The 18288-nt window shown below is 37.5% G+C and overlaps 2 protein-coding genes across 2 annotated transcripts in view; one reads left to right on the top strand and one right to left on the bottom strand.

The window, feature by feature from the left end:
* Positions 1-8426, top strand: part of LOC132630855 (uncharacterized) — a 48227-nt gene extending 39801 nt beyond the window's left edge. Inside the window, exon 2 of the mRNA XM_060346453.1 lies at positions 6014-8426. Within this exon, the coding sequence (XP_060202436.1) occupies positions 7266-8426 (1161 nt within the window). The 5' untranslated portion in view covers positions 6014-7265. The remainder of the gene's footprint in view (positions 1-6013) is intronic.
* A 397-nt stretch (positions 8427-8823) lies between these two features.
* Positions 8824-17602, bottom strand: LOC132631278 (uncharacterized). Its single transcript, XM_060346871.1, has 12 exons — positions 13860-17602; positions 13461-13766; positions 13263-13350; positions 12275-13158; positions 11974-12046; positions 11635-11876; positions 11166-11372; positions 10961-11052; positions 10786-10887; positions 10324-10698; positions 10069-10158; positions 8824-9024 (listed from the first exon to the last, which is right to left on the bottom strand). Exons 1-4 carry the CDS (start codon positions 13991-13993, stop codon positions 12697-12699), a joined length of 990 nt encoding a protein of 329 aa, XP_060202854.1. The 5' UTR covers positions 13994-17602; the 3' UTR covers positions 8824-9024; positions 10069-10158; positions 10324-10698; positions 10786-10887; positions 10961-11052; positions 11166-11372; positions 11635-11876; positions 11974-12046; positions 12275-12696.
* Positions 17603-18288: the final 686 nt, after the last annotated feature.

Here is an 18288-nt window from a genome sequence, read left to right as displayed (position 1 = left end):
CGGCAGTCACTGTTGGAGAAAGAGATGCTTCCACTCTCAGCAGGTTCCCAGGCATGACTCATCATTGTGACAGAGATTTTGGATTTTTCGAGCGACGTGTATGTGACTTTTTTTACCATTTCGCCGCTGACAATCATGTTGATAGTGTAGGTAAGTTGCGTCATCTTGTCCGGCTTTTGTCCAGGAATCGGATCAAGGTGCCCGGTCACTGATGTATTCTTTTAGGTGCCCTGCTCGTAACAGTTGGGCTATCTCAACGCTTAGGCTTGCGCAGTCTTCTATGGCATGCCCGTGCGTGCTATGAAAGAGGCACCATAAATCGGTGTTTCTCTTAGCTAGGTTGGTCCGTATCTCATCGGGGAACTTGGCCTCGAGTTCAGACTATCTGCGAAGGCGGCTGTGGCCCAATCCTTCGGGATGGCAACTGCATTCTCTACCTCTGGAATCTGTACATGAATCCCCTTAGCAATTCATCCCCCTCTGTTTTATGGCGAACACGTCTTGCTTGTATGGTTCAACCCTTCGGGCTCCCCCCTGAGCTTTGACAAAAGCATCTGCAAGAGAAGTAAAATAATCAATAGAATTTTCATATGAATGAGTGTGCTAGGAAAGGTCTCCCTTAATGAGCATGTGTTGGAATATTTTCAGCATGGCTGATTCGACCTCGTGTTGTTTGATATTGTGCCCGGTGGTGGCCGCTTCGAAGGTCGCAATGTGTTCCTCCGAGTCTTGTTCCGTCATACTTAGGTATGTCAGGCATTGTAAACCTTCTCGAAATAGGGGTCGGGGACGCGCTCTCTGAGTATTGTGATATTTCATATTTTCAGGCTCCCGCGCCCTTTAAGATAAACGGTGCTCTCGGTATCTGGTTCATCCGCTCGTGTACTTTTTCGACCCTAATGAGCTCCTCATTGAACACGTCCAGTCGCTCTTTCGCACCGTCAATCTCCCTTTTTTTTAGTCTGCGGAGGCTTTTTCCACGTTCTGATTAGACACCGGAGTCCCATCCCTAGAATGATTGGCTATGGTGGCCACAGGCATCTCCATACGCCGCATCATTTCGTTCTGTGCCTTGAGAGTGGCCATAATCTCGCTGTTTGTTAGGGAGCCTCCTTTTTGAAGGCCTCCCTTTTGGGCGGGTTTTTGCATTCTCGTCCAGGGTCTAGGTCAACCCCTTTCTCTGAACATGCATCTCTGGTGCTCCTCTGCCCCTTCATTTCTCAAAATGCCTCCGTTCTGCTCTTCGCTAAGTTGTCTTCATGGGGTCTCACCCCCGCTATCTCTTTGCTCCCGAGCAAGCTCATCGTTATGTTCAGATATTGATATTTCTACCAGGTTTGTTATGCCTCACTAGTTTTCCCGTCCATGAGACTCGTGAGAGCTATTACTTACCTTTGAAATGTTTGGTTCAATACCACTATCTTACTTACTTCTCTACGTGAGAGTTCTTGCTACAGATCAGGACAACACCACAACTGTCTTTCCCCATAGACGGTGTCAAACTATTTTCCAGTGAAAATAGACTTAATCAAAAAATCAGTTAGAGATTTGTTTTTGTAGGGTTAGAGGATAAGTAGATCGTATCCAATCCCGAGAACTATATTAAAAGTCTGGTTCGGAGTAATGGTGAGTACAGGTAAGGGACAAATAAGCTACAAAAATAGGTAAACGATGATTCAAGAAGCTCAAAATGAGTAAATACTAAACTTGTGTATATTGCCTTCTTGAGAGAAAAAAGTAACAAGAATGTGAGCAAGAAGGTGTCTTCCTTCCATCCTAAGCTATCTTTATATAAGCCAAGTTTATCCTTTTCTACCCCTAAAATGCTGGTGATGTGACCTCACAGCAACCCTGGCGTTTTCATGTACAGTGGCACTCTGATCGAAGTCAGCTGATACGACCCGAGTAGGAGAGAGTGGAGTCCAGCTGTATGACACCTTCAGATCTCCCGAGCGCCTGACCACACAGTTTAGCCCCAAATACGTCTTTTTCCCTATACAGAAAACTTAGAGAAAATTGTCAGCCTTATCCACTGGAAATCTAGCCATAAGAGAACAAGTTTTACTTAGGTTCACCAAGGGGGTGGCCTAATAGTTGATGAGTTGGAGCAACAACCTTCAAAACAAAGGCTGGAATCACAATAGAGGCGATGATAGGTCAAGTTTTTTCATCTACCTAAATCTTGATGGGCGGCATTGTAGACACGTAATTTTTGACCCTCCCTGAGTTGTTTTACACGACTTTTAACATTAAATTTTTCTTTTAAGTCTAATCTTGCTATCTAGAGTATTATCTCATTTTTAATTGTTTTTTACTTGTGAAAACCGAAAACTACAAAAATGGAGTCGTATTTAAGATAGTAAGTGAGTATTTTCTTAAGGCTAAAATTAGGTGATTAGTAAGTGCATTTTGATTTTGATTTTAATTAAAAAAATAAAAATAAAAAGAAGCAATGAGTTTTTTCCATGTGGAAATTCCAAGATGCCTTCTTATCTTTTGCAACCACTTGCACATGGCTTTTCACACACATCACTAACAATTTATTTTGGCACAAATAGAGTATATTCTGGTGGGACCCATTTAAAAAGAGTTTTTTTCATCTTGGCATTTTCTAGGTACTACTCCATAGATATAGGAGATATACATATACACACTCACAAAAAAATAGATAGAGAGGGAAAACAAAAAAAAAATCATCTTCTTCATATTTTTTACTCACCTGTAACCAACACCACCACCGCATCATCTCCCGCCATTAAACCACCACCCCCACTGATCTTTTTCAACCACCAGCCCATCGTCGCCACCCACACCAGAAATAAATGACCACCGTGAGCCACCATCCTCAAACCCATTTCTCCATCTGAGATCGCCATTCACCAGCGTCATCTCCACCTCTCACTGCCACCATCCCAAACAGACCATTAAACCACCGTGAAACACCCACCAAAAACCACCGTATTCCATAATCGCACACCACCCCTATTTTCTTCAAAACACCAATATAACCACCAAACACCATTAAAGTTCTGGGTGTTACGGTTTAAAACAAAAGAAGTCAATTCAGTGTCGAGTTTTTGTCGGGTTTTCGGTATACGTCGAGGTCTTCGGTTGGCAGCTCCGTCAGTCGGGTTTGTTTTCGGTCTTGAGTCGATTTTTGGGTCCAGCTTTTGGCTATGGATTGATTGTTGAAGTTCATTTTTTGATTGGAAAATGCCAAAATATTGTCGATGTTTCTACTTGCTTGGAGGATTAATTCAATATATTGAAGGCATCTACTACTGTAGAGGTCCATTCTTATCCCTTCTCTGTTTATTAAAACTCCTTTTAACTTGCTATGTGATTTTTGAGGTAATATGATTTGGTTGGTGAATATCATGATTTAGCCAAATGTTTGATGTTGTTGATTGATATTTAATTGTCATTTGTTAACTTAGAAGTATTTTGGATTCACTCTTTGATATGGATATGAATATAAGAATAAGACATCAATTGAACTGCAGGCAAACAATCGGGTTGGTAGGCAAACTTAGGCAGTTTAAGTGCTTGTTTGCTTTTACTCGTTTTCAATCTCATGCATTCATTTTTGCGTGGGATGTCCCGAAAGAAAATAAAAATGGGGCCGCCTGTGGAGAAGAGACTAGGATGTCGGGGATAGCTTAGTATAGTATAGCTTTATTTTCTCACATTTTTCTTTTATTTCAGGTTATGATAATTCAGACTTTATTTTTGAACTTTTCTTGTGTGCGTTCTTGTTTATTGTTTGAGATTACCTTATTGAGTTTCTATTTAAGCCAATACGAGTTAATTAAAGCGATTGTGCTAAAACCACGGGATTCGAGGGATGCCTCACACCTTCCCCTCGGTCAACAGAATTCCTTAACCAGAATCTCTATCACCGATCAGTTTTTACAGTCAAACTTGTTTTAAAAGGGATATTGATTTTACAGTGACTTGACACATCAAAACTCGATGCCAGGTAGCGACTCTTTTTCTCTAAATTAAATCCCTTTTCGAAGCACAAAATTCATCACTTTTGATTTGGAAACCCTTTTGAACTTAACATATAATAAATCATTTTTGTGGGAAAAAAAGGGGTGTGATGGCTCTGGTGACTCTGCTGAGGATTTTTAGAATTTGAGATTTTCAAAAATGACTCGTACTGGCTTAGTTAGAAACTCTTGGGTGAACGTTTTGCCTTATTTGCTATTTTTCTAAGTATATTTGTTTATCGCATTTTCATTGACTGTTACTGCTTTATATCTGACATCATTTGCATAACCCCTCCAATTGTTTCTGCAACAAGTTCGAAGTGTGTTGTAAGCGTACACGACCTTTTTGAGAGTCATCCAAATTTGTGGGGAGGGGGAAAAGTGTAGAGTAGGCGGAAAGCAAAGCAGCCACTATCGACCACGTGCCTCCTTTAATAGCCTTATTAGTAAGCTCGAACCTAGGACACTCTTATGTGGATCATGCCATTTGGACCTAGAAGAACTCGATCCTTGGTATCATGTTCCTTTGTAGGAGACTTGCCCCAGAATGATGTCAAACTGGGCCCTCGGCCCAAAAAGGCATTAATCATCCCCATGTGTTACTTGTTGCATCTTGAGGACAAAAGTGTGTTACACCTCGTAGTTTTGTACATTAAGATTCGTGGTAGGTGGTCCATGACCCTATTTCATATTTTACTCCTTTTTAAATCATAAAAACCCTAAGATATTCTCTCTGAATAATTTTCATCATATTAGTGAAGATTGGATGAGACCCAGACTCCGTAAACCTGAGATAGTGAAGAAGAAGGTTGCTTCTAGGGTTTCTTCAAGTTGTGGATTTTAGGGAGTTGAAGTTGAAGTGATTCTTGGGATTCTTGACCCCTCAAGGTATGTAAATTATCTCTACCCTTATATTTAAGTTGAGTATCAAGAGTTTTCGTGATTCTAAGTAAAGAGGGGATAGTTGTGGAGGTGATGAGTTGATGAAAGACAAGATAGTGACTTAGGGTTATTTTAAGAGATGATTGGAAATGGGTTTACGTGTATATATATATATATATATATATATATATATATATATATATATATATATATATGTTGTCATTGTTGATGTGAGTATTGTAGTTGATGTGGGATCGAATGAGAAGTTGGAGAGTTGTAAGCTTACAAAGGAAATTATTGCCTATAGTTCGTTGAGCTTTATACGTATTTGAGGATGGTTAGTAAGCGAAGTAAATAGCCTAATTAAGCCATATGTTATATTAATTGTAGACTTGCGAGTTCGAGAGGTAGAAGTTAGGCGATTGAGTATACTTCCAGGTATGTTAAGGTCATTCCTTTCTGCCTTTGAGATGTTCCTATGATATGATCCAACAAGCGAGTAAGCGAGTTTCCATATTACTCTACTCTTAGAAGTATTAGGAGCACTTCAGTCTTTGATGTTCATTTACCCCATTTATGAGTAATCCTTATGTTCATGGGTCCAGTCTTGTGTAGCCAGCTCTGTTCATACAGTTGTTTCATGCATACAGTCATTATATATTATGTATATTGACCCGTGACTAGAAGGCTTATATACACACTCATATTAGGCGTTATATACGCAAATATTAGATATATGTAAAGTATGAGAAGAGATATAGGCGTTATATAGGCATTACTACTATGAAGATAATATTGATTATGGCCACAGAGGAGCCAATATGATATGACGAGATGCCATAGAGGCTTACAAGCATTATATACGCACATGCATCAGGCGTTATATACGCACTCATATAGATGCACGACCATCATTGATAGGTATGAGTATGCATATTATGTGCCCACAGAGGCATTGTCAGTTACGCAGATTTATGCAGATTCTAGTTCATATAAGTTCATGCAATCAGTCATTTCAGTTATGAGTTCAGATCTTATCCATGATTCTTATGTTCATGTGTTGTTCTTATGCCTTACAAACTCGGTACATTATCCGCACTGACTCCCCGTTGCTCGGGGGGCTGCGTTAATGCCTGCAGGTACAGAGAGACAGACAGGTGGTCCAGCTCAGTAGGACCTCTAGATCTAGCAGTGGTCAGTACGCTCCATTCGATTCGGAGCTACAGTCAGTTTTGATATGCCCCTTTTGGATATGTATGCATATGGGTATGACGGGGCCCTGTCCCGTCCTTTCTTCAGCTTTTATTCCAGTAGAGGTCTGTAGACAGTTGTATGTAGTAGTCAGATGATGTAGCCTTGTCGGCTTCTATTCTTTTGTGTACAGTATATGTAGCAACCTAGCGGGCTTGCACTGTACTTCGGCATGTCGTGTATATATATGCAGATTGCATAGAGTTCTGATGTCTCTCTCTTATGAGATAAGTGTATGCCATTTATGGGCTTTTGATGTTCAGTATGTTCTAGATACGTGTTTAGGGGTGTTTGGTAGCTAGAGGTCAGACTCCTGTCACGGCTCATCGGTTTGGGTCGTGACAGAAGTGGTATCAGAGCAGTTTCGTCCTAGGGTTGTCTACAGACCGTTTCTAGTAGAGACTTGTTTATGGGCGTGTTGTGCACCACACTTATAAATGGGAGACTACAGGACAGTTAGGATGATGTCGTTCTTTCTCTCTTAGATTATGCGATAGAGCCCTGTGTTAAGCGTTCGCTTCTGATGAATTGTTCTGATTTCAGCGATGCCCCGCAAGAAAGCTACAGCCGCCCAGAAGGGCAAGAGGGTGACCGGTGAGGCCACTAGCCGTACTCGACAGGTCACGAGGGCCCAGGAGGAGATTCAGAGTGAGTGGCCGTCTGAGACATCGCATACACCGTCTCCAGCACCAGCCCCAGTTCCTCAGCCGGATGCAGAAGCCCAGGATGTACGGGATGCTGTACGGTTGTTGACCAGATTAGTAGCCGCTCAGGCACAGCGGCAGGGAGTTGGTGTTGACCTAGCAGACAGGGCCAGTAGTTTGAGGGTTAAGACCTTCCTTGGGTTAGGTCCTCCTGAGTTTTTTGTGGTAAAGCAAAACATGGATCCCCGGGATTTTATTGATGGTATGCAGAGGACTTTGAGGGTTATGCACGCGGATGAGGTTGAGTCAGTAGAGTTGACTTCATATAGACTCCGGAATATTTCGATATAGTGGTATCAGGCGTGGGAGTTATCTACGGTAGAAAATGCCCCTCCAGTTGTTGGCGAGAGTTCTCATATGCTTTTCTTCACCATTACTTACCTCCAGAGGTCCGACGGGCCCGAGCAGATAGGTTCCTACGTATTGAGCAGGTAGTATGAATGTGCAAGAGTATTGTGTACATTTTGATTCCCTAGCTGGATATGGCCCAGCCGTGGTGGCTGAGATGGAGGATAGAGTTCATCGCTCTGTGGCCGGTCTAGGGCCACACTTGATAGATGAGTGCACGGCCGCTGCACTACAGCCAGGCATGGACATCTCCCGTATACAGACGTATACACAGAATTTGGAGGATCGTAAATGCCAGCGGAGAATACAGTGTGAGCGTGACCGGAGCCGTGGTAAGAGGTCTAGATCTTTTGATATGGTTAGTGAGTTTAGGGGAGGACAGAGACAGCAGCATCCCAGGTATTCTTATCAGCCGGTAAGGAGTGCACCTCCGAGGTTCCCAGGTCCAAGATTTGACCGGTCTTCTTATTCCGGAGCGGGCCAGAGTTCTAGAGCGTCAGGTTCTCAGTACCGACCAGAGTTAGGCCAGATGAGGCCCCCTTTGCCGCGATGTTCTCAGTGTGGCAAGTTACATGCAGGTCAGTGTCGGTTGGGTTCAGATGTTTGCTATGCTTGTGGACAGCCAGGCCACAGGATGAAGGAGTGCCCGATGGGGGTTAATTCAGGTATGGTTCAGCCTACAGGGTCTGTGGCTGGCTCATCTTCTGCAGTGCGCCCTTCAGGGCAAAATTTTCAGACACCAGCAGGGCGAGGTAGGGGGAGGAGTGGAGCATCCAGCTCGAGCAGTCCTCAACACTGCGTGTATGAATTGGCTGGTAGACAGGACCGCGAAACGTCTCCTGATGTCGTTACAGGTATATTATCAGTTTCCTTCCACGATGTTTATGCACTGATTGATCCAGGTTCCACTTTATCATATGTTACGCCCTTTGTTGCTGGCAAGTTTGGGATAGAACCCGAGTTGATTAAACCTTTTGTGATGTCTACGCCAGTCGGTGATCCGGTTATAGCTAGGCGAATATACCGAGACTGTGTTGTTATAGTTTGTGACCGCCATATCGTAGCATACCTGATTGAGTTAGATATGGTTGATTTTGATATTATTATGGACATGGACTGGTTGGCTTCTTGTTATCACTACAAGAAATTATGGAATTTGCAACAAAATTTGTTGTTGAAATATATTCAATATTGTTGCCAAAAGTACTTTTGGCCACAAGAAAAAAGTTGTTGCATGTTGTTGTTATAAATGCTGTTGCGAAAAGTTTATGCAACAACAAAAAATATTGTTGCCAAAAGCTAACTTTCGTAACAAAAAAATTCATTGCCATAAATCAGATTTTGTTGGTAAAAAGTGAACTGTTGTGGCTTATGCAAATATTTAGCAACAAAAAATATTGGTGCCAAAAATTATTTTTTTTTCCCAACAAAATAATCATTAGCAAAAAGTGGGCAGAAAGGCTGTTAATATTCTGTTATGAAGGCTTTTAGCAACAACTATTATTGTGGTAAATGCCAATAATATTAGTCATCACATTCAACTTTAGCAACAACTTATTTGTAGTTGCTAAATACACAATCCACATTTTCTTATAAAATGTTCAGGAATGCACATAAATTAATAAATAAATATATATATATATATATTTGCAAGGTCAATACATAGAACTAATGCACTAGAGTAAACAACTGAATATTCGAAAAAGTATGTTTAACTAATTACAAAAAGAACCAAAACATCATATAAACAGGGTCATTAAGTTCTAATTCAAAAGTAAATATTCCTCCGATAGCTTGTGCATGACATGAATCATATTGCTATCAGTGCTGGTTTAAGCACGTTCACCCTACAAAAAAAAGAAGATAAATATAATTACATTTTTATAAAAGGATTCTATAAAGTACACACAAAATATAATATAATAAAATAAAATAATAACAGCTTTAGGAACTACAAGCTATTTGATAAGTGAAAAGTTAAGTCTCATGCATAGAAATTAAAATTAAGCCTCAAGCATGTCAAATAATAACATGATTCAAATTTGAACAACTTCAAAACCAAACAGGAAGTAGAAAGCAAGTAAACAGAGGCCAAACCATTCAACTTTTAGAGTCATACTTGTAAATATATAGCATAGGACATAACTACTTTTAACCAACTTATACAACCATCGAGAGTGAGAAACTATTCAGCTATAGTCGATTCTAGTAAACCTGTCCGATAACATATCCTCAATTTTCCTTATCTCAATTTGTTTATACAACCATCAACATTTGTTTTCCTCAATTGATAATAGAAGCAGTAAAATAGTTTACTATTCTTTCATAGGAAAAAATTCACTAGAGTTATGGCACACCTAATGCATCAGCAACACATAAATTATGGCTTGCCCAAAATAACACATACAATGCACATTATGTCAAGAAACAATGAAGCAGAATAATCAGTGATTTCCAAGATAAGCATTTATCACAAACTGGTTTTTTCATTCTGTAAACTATTCCTTCACTGTAGCTAAAGGAAACAACGCTCTTTCCTATTTCACAAGCTCAATATAAAGAGAATAGTGAAGCCAAGCAACTCCATTCTACGTTATCTCCACGGCTTGCCAATTTGAAATATCCACATTTGAAGTTTCAGTGTGACCATTAATAGACAGTCCATTAATATACCACATGCTGACACATATTCAAAGTATTTTCATCGCAGCTAAGGTTTACTTACTAAAGAGAAAACCAGATGCCCTTGATTTAACATTTTCTAGATTAAGACTTAACAACTTCCAGGACTTCCATTCAACATATGCAAATGCATACTCCAAGAGAGTGTACTAAATTAGTAGTGATTCAAATTCCCTTCTTGTATTAAAAAGCATCATAAGGCTACTTACACTGATGTCATCCATAAAACTTGTAGGACTTGCAACATCTGAATCACTTGAATCAATAATAATGTTGAGAATTGCAGACGGAAGTCCATTCTGTTAGATATAATACAACTAAGGGATTTAAACATTTAGAACTGAGAAAGAAACCACTTTGTAACATCAAAATAACTAGGACAACTTTATTGACCATAGCACAACAGTTTAATAAAAAATGTTCTTAGGATCAAAAGCAAGTAATTGAACCTTTAACACCTATACCTTGGAACTTTGAAGATGAGATACTAGTGCCATGATTCCTCCTTTTAACATTTTCTGGTCACGTACCAGACGAGCTTCCATGACTTCTCGATTTTTTCACTCCTCTTCTAGCTGATTTTTTACTTCAGTTAGCTTGCATTCTACACTCTCTCGTTTACGACGTTCTTCTTCTATCTCTTTTTGTTGTGCTTGTAATTGCTCTAGAACTCCATTCATATATCTCCTACCCATTCGCTTAATTCCCGATTCTTGACCACGACAATACCCTGACGTTTCTCCCATAATTCTCACAAATGCAGCATTAATAATAGGATCTACATCAGTATCCTCTTCAACATCTTGAATTTGTTCAGCAACAATTTCTTTCAACTTATCCTGCAAAAAAGTTATACCAGCGTTAGCATCAATATTTGTTTCAATAGACTTATCTTTTAGGAATAAAGATAAGAGTTATGCATGTACATTCAGTTCAGCCGATGCATCATTAACCCAACGCCTGTTCTTCGTGTGAGTCAATTCCCAAAGTTTCTGAAGGTTTGGCTCTTTTCCAGTATTTATATCTCTCTAACAAAACAAATCAAATTACGTTATTGAATGAAGAATAATTAAAAGGCACCAAAATAAGTATACATCTCACCTTTTCAAAAGATATTGCCTGGAAGGATTTTTTGCCGCAAATATGATTTAATCCTTGTTTTCCTTATTAGTTTTATTTCTTTCACTCATTCTCTGCATTGAATATGAATCCATAAATGTATTTTGATATAAGTGTAACAAGGAAAATTAGAAAAAAAAAATATTACACAGTTAAATTTATTTAATTTTGATGTACTTCTAATTACCTTAAAATCGTCGGAGTTGAAATATTCTACCAAGAATTTCCATTCAACTTCATTAACCTCTTTTGGCTTGTTCTGTAATCTTTCCTCCTGTGTAGCAAATTTCTTGAAATGATCATGGAGCCTTTTACGACGATATTGATACAAATGATTAGCTCTTTCAAGGATAGTATCCCGAATGTGTCGGTTGTCTGGAAGTTCAAAGGTGTCCTGCACTCAAAATAAAACTTAAGTGAGCTTACTTAAAATAGAACTTTGATTGTCTGCAAGTAATTAAGAAATAAAACTTAATAGGTGTTGTGAAGATGAGGCCAAAAATTGTTGTAGTAGTTTCTTATAACAATAATAACTTACACTTTGGTGACCTTAATACAATAAGATACTCAAACATTTGAACATATATTTATCAGTTATGAGGACTTATCATTCTGTAGGCTAGATCAGAAACTTTAAGAGAAATACAGTGAATTACCAGCATATGCGCAATGGTCCTATCTTTTGCTAGATTAGAAACGTTCTTCCAATTCTTGACATCATGCCTAACATGCTGAAAAACATTGACCGAAATTTCGGTAACAAAATCATTAGCTCCAGGACCTACTGCTATTGTTCGATCCGGTGGGATAATCACCTCCAACTTGCCATTGTCACTGTATTTGCGTTTCTTTTGGATTGAATGCCCTGTTGTCTTCCCCCTTCCCTTTTTCTTTTTTCCTTGAAAAGTATATGAAAGTATTTAGGTGTATAGTAAACAAACATGTAAAATTTAGAAATTTTAAAGGGATAATTTTTAACAAATGAAGTAATTTACTTGATTGTGGATGTGAAATTACATCAGTAGGTCCAGTACTATCAGAAATAAGCACATTTGTCATCATGATAGGCTGCAACAAGCTAAGAATTTTACTATTCAAAACTAAAGTAGAAGTAAAGGAAACAAAATGTTCAGAAATATACGAGATATGCTCAGAAAATGAGAGAAACAAACACAAATTACAAAGAAAAGATCATTGATGGAAACCTGTTTATGCACATATTCTAAAAGACATAGATTTAAAATGTAAAGTATTGTAAACAGACAACGGAAGGAGTTTGTTTCACGTTATAGTTACCTTGGTTGACAGGTTAAATTAATTGAGCGACTAGATGATGGAAGAACCGAAATCCTATAAAGAAAGTGATTGTAATAACCAAAGTTGTCTTGTAGTAGCTGAAAATCACAACCAATCATCATCCTCATTTGCATCATGTTCATCTTCAAAAATATATTCTTCATCTGTTGCAGAATCACTGAAGTCATCTCCATTATCATGATCAGATTCATCTATAGCTTCTAGGTCTATTTCCTCCTCGTTATTGAGAGAAGGTGCTTCAACACTCACTCCGTCAATGTCTTCTCTTTGTATTGTAACGACATCATCGTCCAACTCTACTTGAAGACTTGCTTCTCCCCTTTCAACCAAGTCAAATAGTTGATAAGGCTCTGTTTCATTTTCTTGTTCAGGTACATCGTACAGATTTCGTGGTCTGACCCTTACCACTGCATGCCATTTCTCTTTTGACCATGTTTAAGATAATACAAATATTGAGCTTGCGAGCCTAAAATGAATGGATCATTTGTGTAATGGATCCGTGTCACATCTACACATATGAATCCATATTCGTCCCTTTTGTAACCTCTAGTTTGACTTCGACCTTGAGACGGAACCTCAAACCAGTCACATTGAAATAATATGATAGAATTATTGCTTATGTAAGGTATCTTTAAAATCTTTCTGATCTTTCCAAAATAATCAGCATTTTCCGTATGCTCATCACTCTTTACAACCACACCACTATTTTGTGTTTTTAAACATAATTCATATTCCATTGTTCGAAACCTAAAGCCATTCAAGGTATAACCATTATGACAATAAACACGAGGATCCGGACCTCTTGCCAAAGCTAGTAATTCATCAGTAATTCGTCCATCACCATTCTCTTTTAACTGTACCACCTATATTATGTTAATTACAAACTCAAACATTAATACTACTTTGAAAGTAAAATTCACAAATTGTCCTAAATAAAGATAAACTAGCTTCAAATGATATTATTTACCTTTTCTTCAAACCACAAAGGAAATTCCTCCTTGTGCCTCTTGGAAACATTTCTATTGTTCTCCTTTGTTAATATTTCTAGATGTTCCCTATGGATTATGATTTGTTTTTTAAGAAAAAACAAGAAAAAGCATTAGAACATAGTCATTGAGAGGTTCATAAGAAGAAAAGGAAGTAAACTAAGTGAAAGGTATCTTACTCAGTCCAAGGACGGACTTCCTCACAATTTTGGAGGATGTAAAAATGAGCTTGTTTTATTTCAAGAGCACTCAATTCTTCCCAGGAATCCCCTGGTAATGGCTTACAAGGACAATTGAATATGGATAACCCGTTGGGATCTATATTGGAAGAATTAAAGTTTCTGTCCGGGCGATTTTCCTTGGTCTCTATATCTGTTAAATATTTAGAACAGAATGTCATGCACTCCTCTACAAGATAGCCTTCAGCAATTGATCCTTCTGGACGAGATTTGTTGCGTACATAATTTTTTAATGTGCGCAAATATCTATTGAGTAAACATATATCAGTGAGTAAACATATATCAGTTTTGTAGCATATTTAAATTAAAAGAAAGCTTCAGAGGAGTAAGAATCTAAACCTTTCGATGTAATACATCCATCGATATTGAACGGGACCAGCCAACTTCGCCTCGTTTGCCAAATGAATTGCCAAGTGAATCATAACATCAAAAAAGGTCGGCAGGAACACACGTTCTAACTTACAGATTGTCATCGTATACTTTTATCTAGTTGATCTAACTTTTCTACATGCAACTCTTTAGCACACAAATCACTAAATAACAATAACAATGACAATTCAATTAATGGATCATAAGCATCCCTTTGATGATAAGTGGAAAAATATGCTGAAAAAGAACATGGTGGTCATGACTTTTAAGTCCAAAAATTCTAGCTTCCTTGACACAACGACTAATGTTAGAAGCATAAGCATCAGGAAACTTGGCTTCTTTGATAAGCTGACAAAACTGAAGCTTCTCAGTTTTAGACATTGTATAACTTGCCAGAGGAAGTATATACTTATCCCCACTTTTTATTGGATGGAGTGGCTTTTTTATTCTCATCTCTTGTATGTCCAATCGAGATTTCAATGTGTCCTTTGTTTTTCCTTCAATATCTAACAGTGTTCCAATCACACTTTCACTAATATTTTTTTCAATATGCATTACGTCCAAATTATGTCTCAATAATACAGTCCTCCAATATGGAAGTTCAAAGAATATACTTTTCTTCTTCCAATTGTCAGATCTTCCAACATCTCATTTTCTTTTTCTTGCATTGCAGTCGATTGACCCTTCTGAGGATGTATTTAGTTGTGCAAGCACATCATCTCCACTCAAAGCTTCTGGTGCAAGTCTTTCTTCCCTTGTGTTATCAAAAGAACTTTTATTCCGATGATAAGAATGATTTTTCTCCAAGAACCTACGATGACCCATATAGCAAAGCTTTCGACCATGTTTTAAGTAAATGGAACAAGTATGTACATGACAAACAGGACAAGCTAATTTACCTTTAGTGCTCCAACTAGACAAAATACCATAAGCTGGAAAGTCATTAATTGTCCACAACAAAGAAGCACGCAATTTAAAATTTTGTTTCCTAAAAGCATCATAAGTATCGATTCCACCCTCCCATAAGGTTTTCAAATCATCAACCAGAGGTTGCAGGAACACGTCAATATTTATACCAGGGCCTTTTGGGCCAGGAATAAGCAAGGACAACAAAATATTAGATTGTTTCATGCATAGCCACGGGGGAAGATTATATGGAATCAAGACTACTGGCCACATGCTATAAGCATTACTCATAGAACCAAGCAGATTAAAACCATCTGAAGCAAGTCCAAGCCTTACACTACGTGGATCTAAAGCAAATGTCGGATGTTCTTCATCAAAAGTTTTCCACACTAATGAGTTAGCTGGATGCCTTAGTACTCCATCCTCAACTCGCTTATTTTTATGCCACCTCATATCTTCGGCCGTTTGTTTTGTCATATACAACCGTTGTAATCGTGGTATCAAAGGAAAGTATCGAAGAATCTTTCTAGAAATTCCTTTATTTTTCTTAGTCAAATTTCTTGAAGCAACCTCATCATCAGTATCTTTTTCTTTCCTTACTATCCATCGTTTCTCACCACATTTAGGGCATTGCTGAAGATCTGCATATTCCTTTCTATATAAGATGCAATTATTAACACATGCATCTATCTTCACATAATCTAAACCCAAATCTTTAATGATCTTTTGAACTTCATAAATAGAATTAGGGAGCACATTTTCTTTCAGAAAAGCGTCACCCAATAATTTCAACAATGAGTCAAACGAAGTATTACTCCAGCCGAGTAGACACTTCATTTGAAAAAGGCGCATTACAAAAGAGAGTTTCGAGAACTTTTGACAATCTGGATATAACTTTTTCTTTGCGTCCTTTAATAAACTATAAATACTCTTTGCTTCTGTGTTAGGCTCTTCGTTTCTAGACTCATTGGTCTCATCAAACTCATAATTATTAGAAGGAAAACCACGATACATGTCATGTAACATTTCAAAAGTGGAAGCATCGTCATTGCCTAAATCTGAATCTGCACCAGAATTTATTTCATCATCCGAAGATGAATCTGACTCACCATGAAAAATCCACCTATCATATGTTGGATCTATTCCCCATTTAAGTAAATCTAACTCCACTTCTTCTCTTGTTTTCCAAAGCACATTGTTACATTTAATGCACGGACACTGGATTGTTACACCAACCTCAGGATTGGAAAATGCATAGTTTAAAAATTGTTCCATACCGGTCAAGTATTCTGGTAATCTCCTATTCTTAATAAGTATCCAATTCTTATCCATCATATACTTACCTACAATGAAGTATAAAAAAATAGCATTATCTTCATTGAGCTGAAGTCTTAAGTAATGCGAACTATCTAATGTAATGTTTTACCTTTTCTATTTACCCAGTGATTACAACTATGGAGTAAGTTGACACAAAACTAGGAGGACATAGAGAGATAAAGATATCGAGAAGAATTTCATGACACACCCTTTGAGGGTGTGGCCTTTTCCCGGACCTTATTGCATTATAAGAGTAGCATAATACTTTCAAGTGTTACTTTGGATTCAATGAATATTTACATACAAGAATAAAATATTCGAAGAACCAAAACTTGGACAGAAAATCGACATACACCAGACATTTTAGGAACCGAACAGATCCAAAACTTAAAAAAAGCAACAACTAATTGATGAACTTCTCATGAAATCGGGAGTTAAACATGTAATTTAAAACATGGATAAATGAGCAAACTTCTCATGAAGTACCAGAAATAGTAGCAAATTCATTAGAACATCCATAAAGGACCTAAATATGTATTTATTAAATCCTAAATACTACATCAGCATAATTTTGACTACTCTTTGAAAACTAAAAAGAAGTCCGAAAAAGGGAATATCTAACAACTTAGAAGATAAGACAAAAACTTGCATCTAGTAATTAACAGATTAACAAAATGAACTGAACTCTTTGAAACAAGAATTCACAAATACACAACTAATGAAACTGAAACAAAAACCTTCTCAAATAAAATCATACCTATTAATCCACATATTTAATAACACAAATGGGTATACAAAAAAGATGAAAGCTCAAACAACAAGAAACTGAACAGTAAACTTTGGATCAGTACTACACAGAGACCAAAACACTTTGCAGTAAAGCACAAAAATGGAAAAAGAAAAAGATAAAAACTTTAGCTGATTACCAAGTGAGAAATTTGAAGTGAGGGTCATCAGTCCTCACTAGACAAGTGAGAGAGATCTGAAGCAAAGGTTTAAACAGAGAGAAACAACCTTCACATACTCTGCTATAAATGTACTCTTTCTTGAAAAAGATTAGATTCTTTTTCAAGAGATGCAAAGATGAGAAAACAAGTAGATAAAATCTAATAGGAAAATCAAAATCCCCAAAACCCAGCAGCAACAAAACCTTGGGTTACAAGCTGCTGGAAACTAAAATCAAACCAAATTGAAACATTGAACCTGAAGAGCGAACGAGAGAGTGCTTACAACTTTTTTTCTTTGAGCAGCAACAAAACCCAACAGAGAAAGATTCAGTTTCAACAATAGAAAAAAGAAAATTTGGGTAGAATAAAAACTGGAAAAGAGCGCAAAGGATTTTAGGATTCAGTTTCAACAATAGAAAAAGAAAACCTCGGTAGAATAAAAACTAGAAAAGAGCGCTAAGGATTTTAGGAAAAAAAAGTTTGCCGCGTTTGGTTTTGGCGAAAAAATAAAAAATTTAGGCCACAATGCACTTAAGTTGTTGAGAAAATTAATAGTATTACCAACAATAAAATTTTGTTGTTGCCAATTCTATTTATATTTTAAGTTAATTATATTAACTGTAAGTTATGGCTACAAAAATCTAAATTTCTTGGTAACAAGGAAAAATCATTGTTAAAAGCTTGACGATATGGCAACAACTGAAATAAAGTTGTTGCCATTTACTGACTTTAGCCAATAGTACCATGGTGGTTGCTAAAAAGTTGTTGTCAATTTATTTTAATTTTAATTTATTATATTAATTATAAAATATGGCAACATAATTTAAATATTTGCCAACAAAAACAAATTGTGGCTAAAAGGTCTATGATATAGCAACAACTAACTAAAGTTGTTGCCATTTCTTAATATTTAGCAACAATATCATTGTTGTTGCTAAAAGATTGTTGCTAATTCTATACTTTGTTGTAGTGTATGGTAATATTGATTGTAGAGCAAAGATGGTTTGATTCCAGTCTCCAGGCGAGCCAATCCTAGAGTGGAGGCAATGCTGCTTCGCCTAGAGGTAGGTTTATTTCCTACCTTAAGGCAGAGAAGATGATCAGAAAAGGGTATGTTTTTCACCTAGTTCGAGTTCAAGATGTGCAAGCAGAGTCACCGACTTTTCAGTCTGTTCCTATGGTTAATGAGTTCCCAGAAGTATTTCTAGATGAGCTTCTAGGCATTCCCC

Source organism: Lycium barbarum, chromosome 3, assembly GCF_019175385.1.
Source record: "Lycium barbarum isolate Lr01 chromosome 3, ASM1917538v2, whole genome shotgun sequence".
NCBI lineage: Eukaryota > Viridiplantae > Streptophyta > Magnoliopsida > Solanales > Solanaceae > Lycium > Lycium barbarum.
The sequence above is the reverse complement of the archived record's forward strand: the minus strand, read 5'-3'. Positions and strand labels throughout refer to the sequence as shown.

Excerpts from the sequence above, each read along its gene's own strand:
- LOC132631278 (XM_060346871.1), bottom strand. The coding sequence starts at position 13,993 with ATGACAATCTGTAAGTTAGAACGTGTGTTCCTGCCGACCTTTTTTGAT. Across the intron at positions 13,767-13,859 it reads TGGATGTATTACATCGAAAG|ATATTTGCGCACATTAAAAA; the intron begins GTTTAGATTCTT and ends TTTACTCAATAG. Across the intron at positions 13,159-13,262 it reads CTTTGTGGTTTGAAGAAAAG|GTGGTACAGTTAAAAGAGAA; the intron begins GTAAATAATATC and ends AACATAATATAG.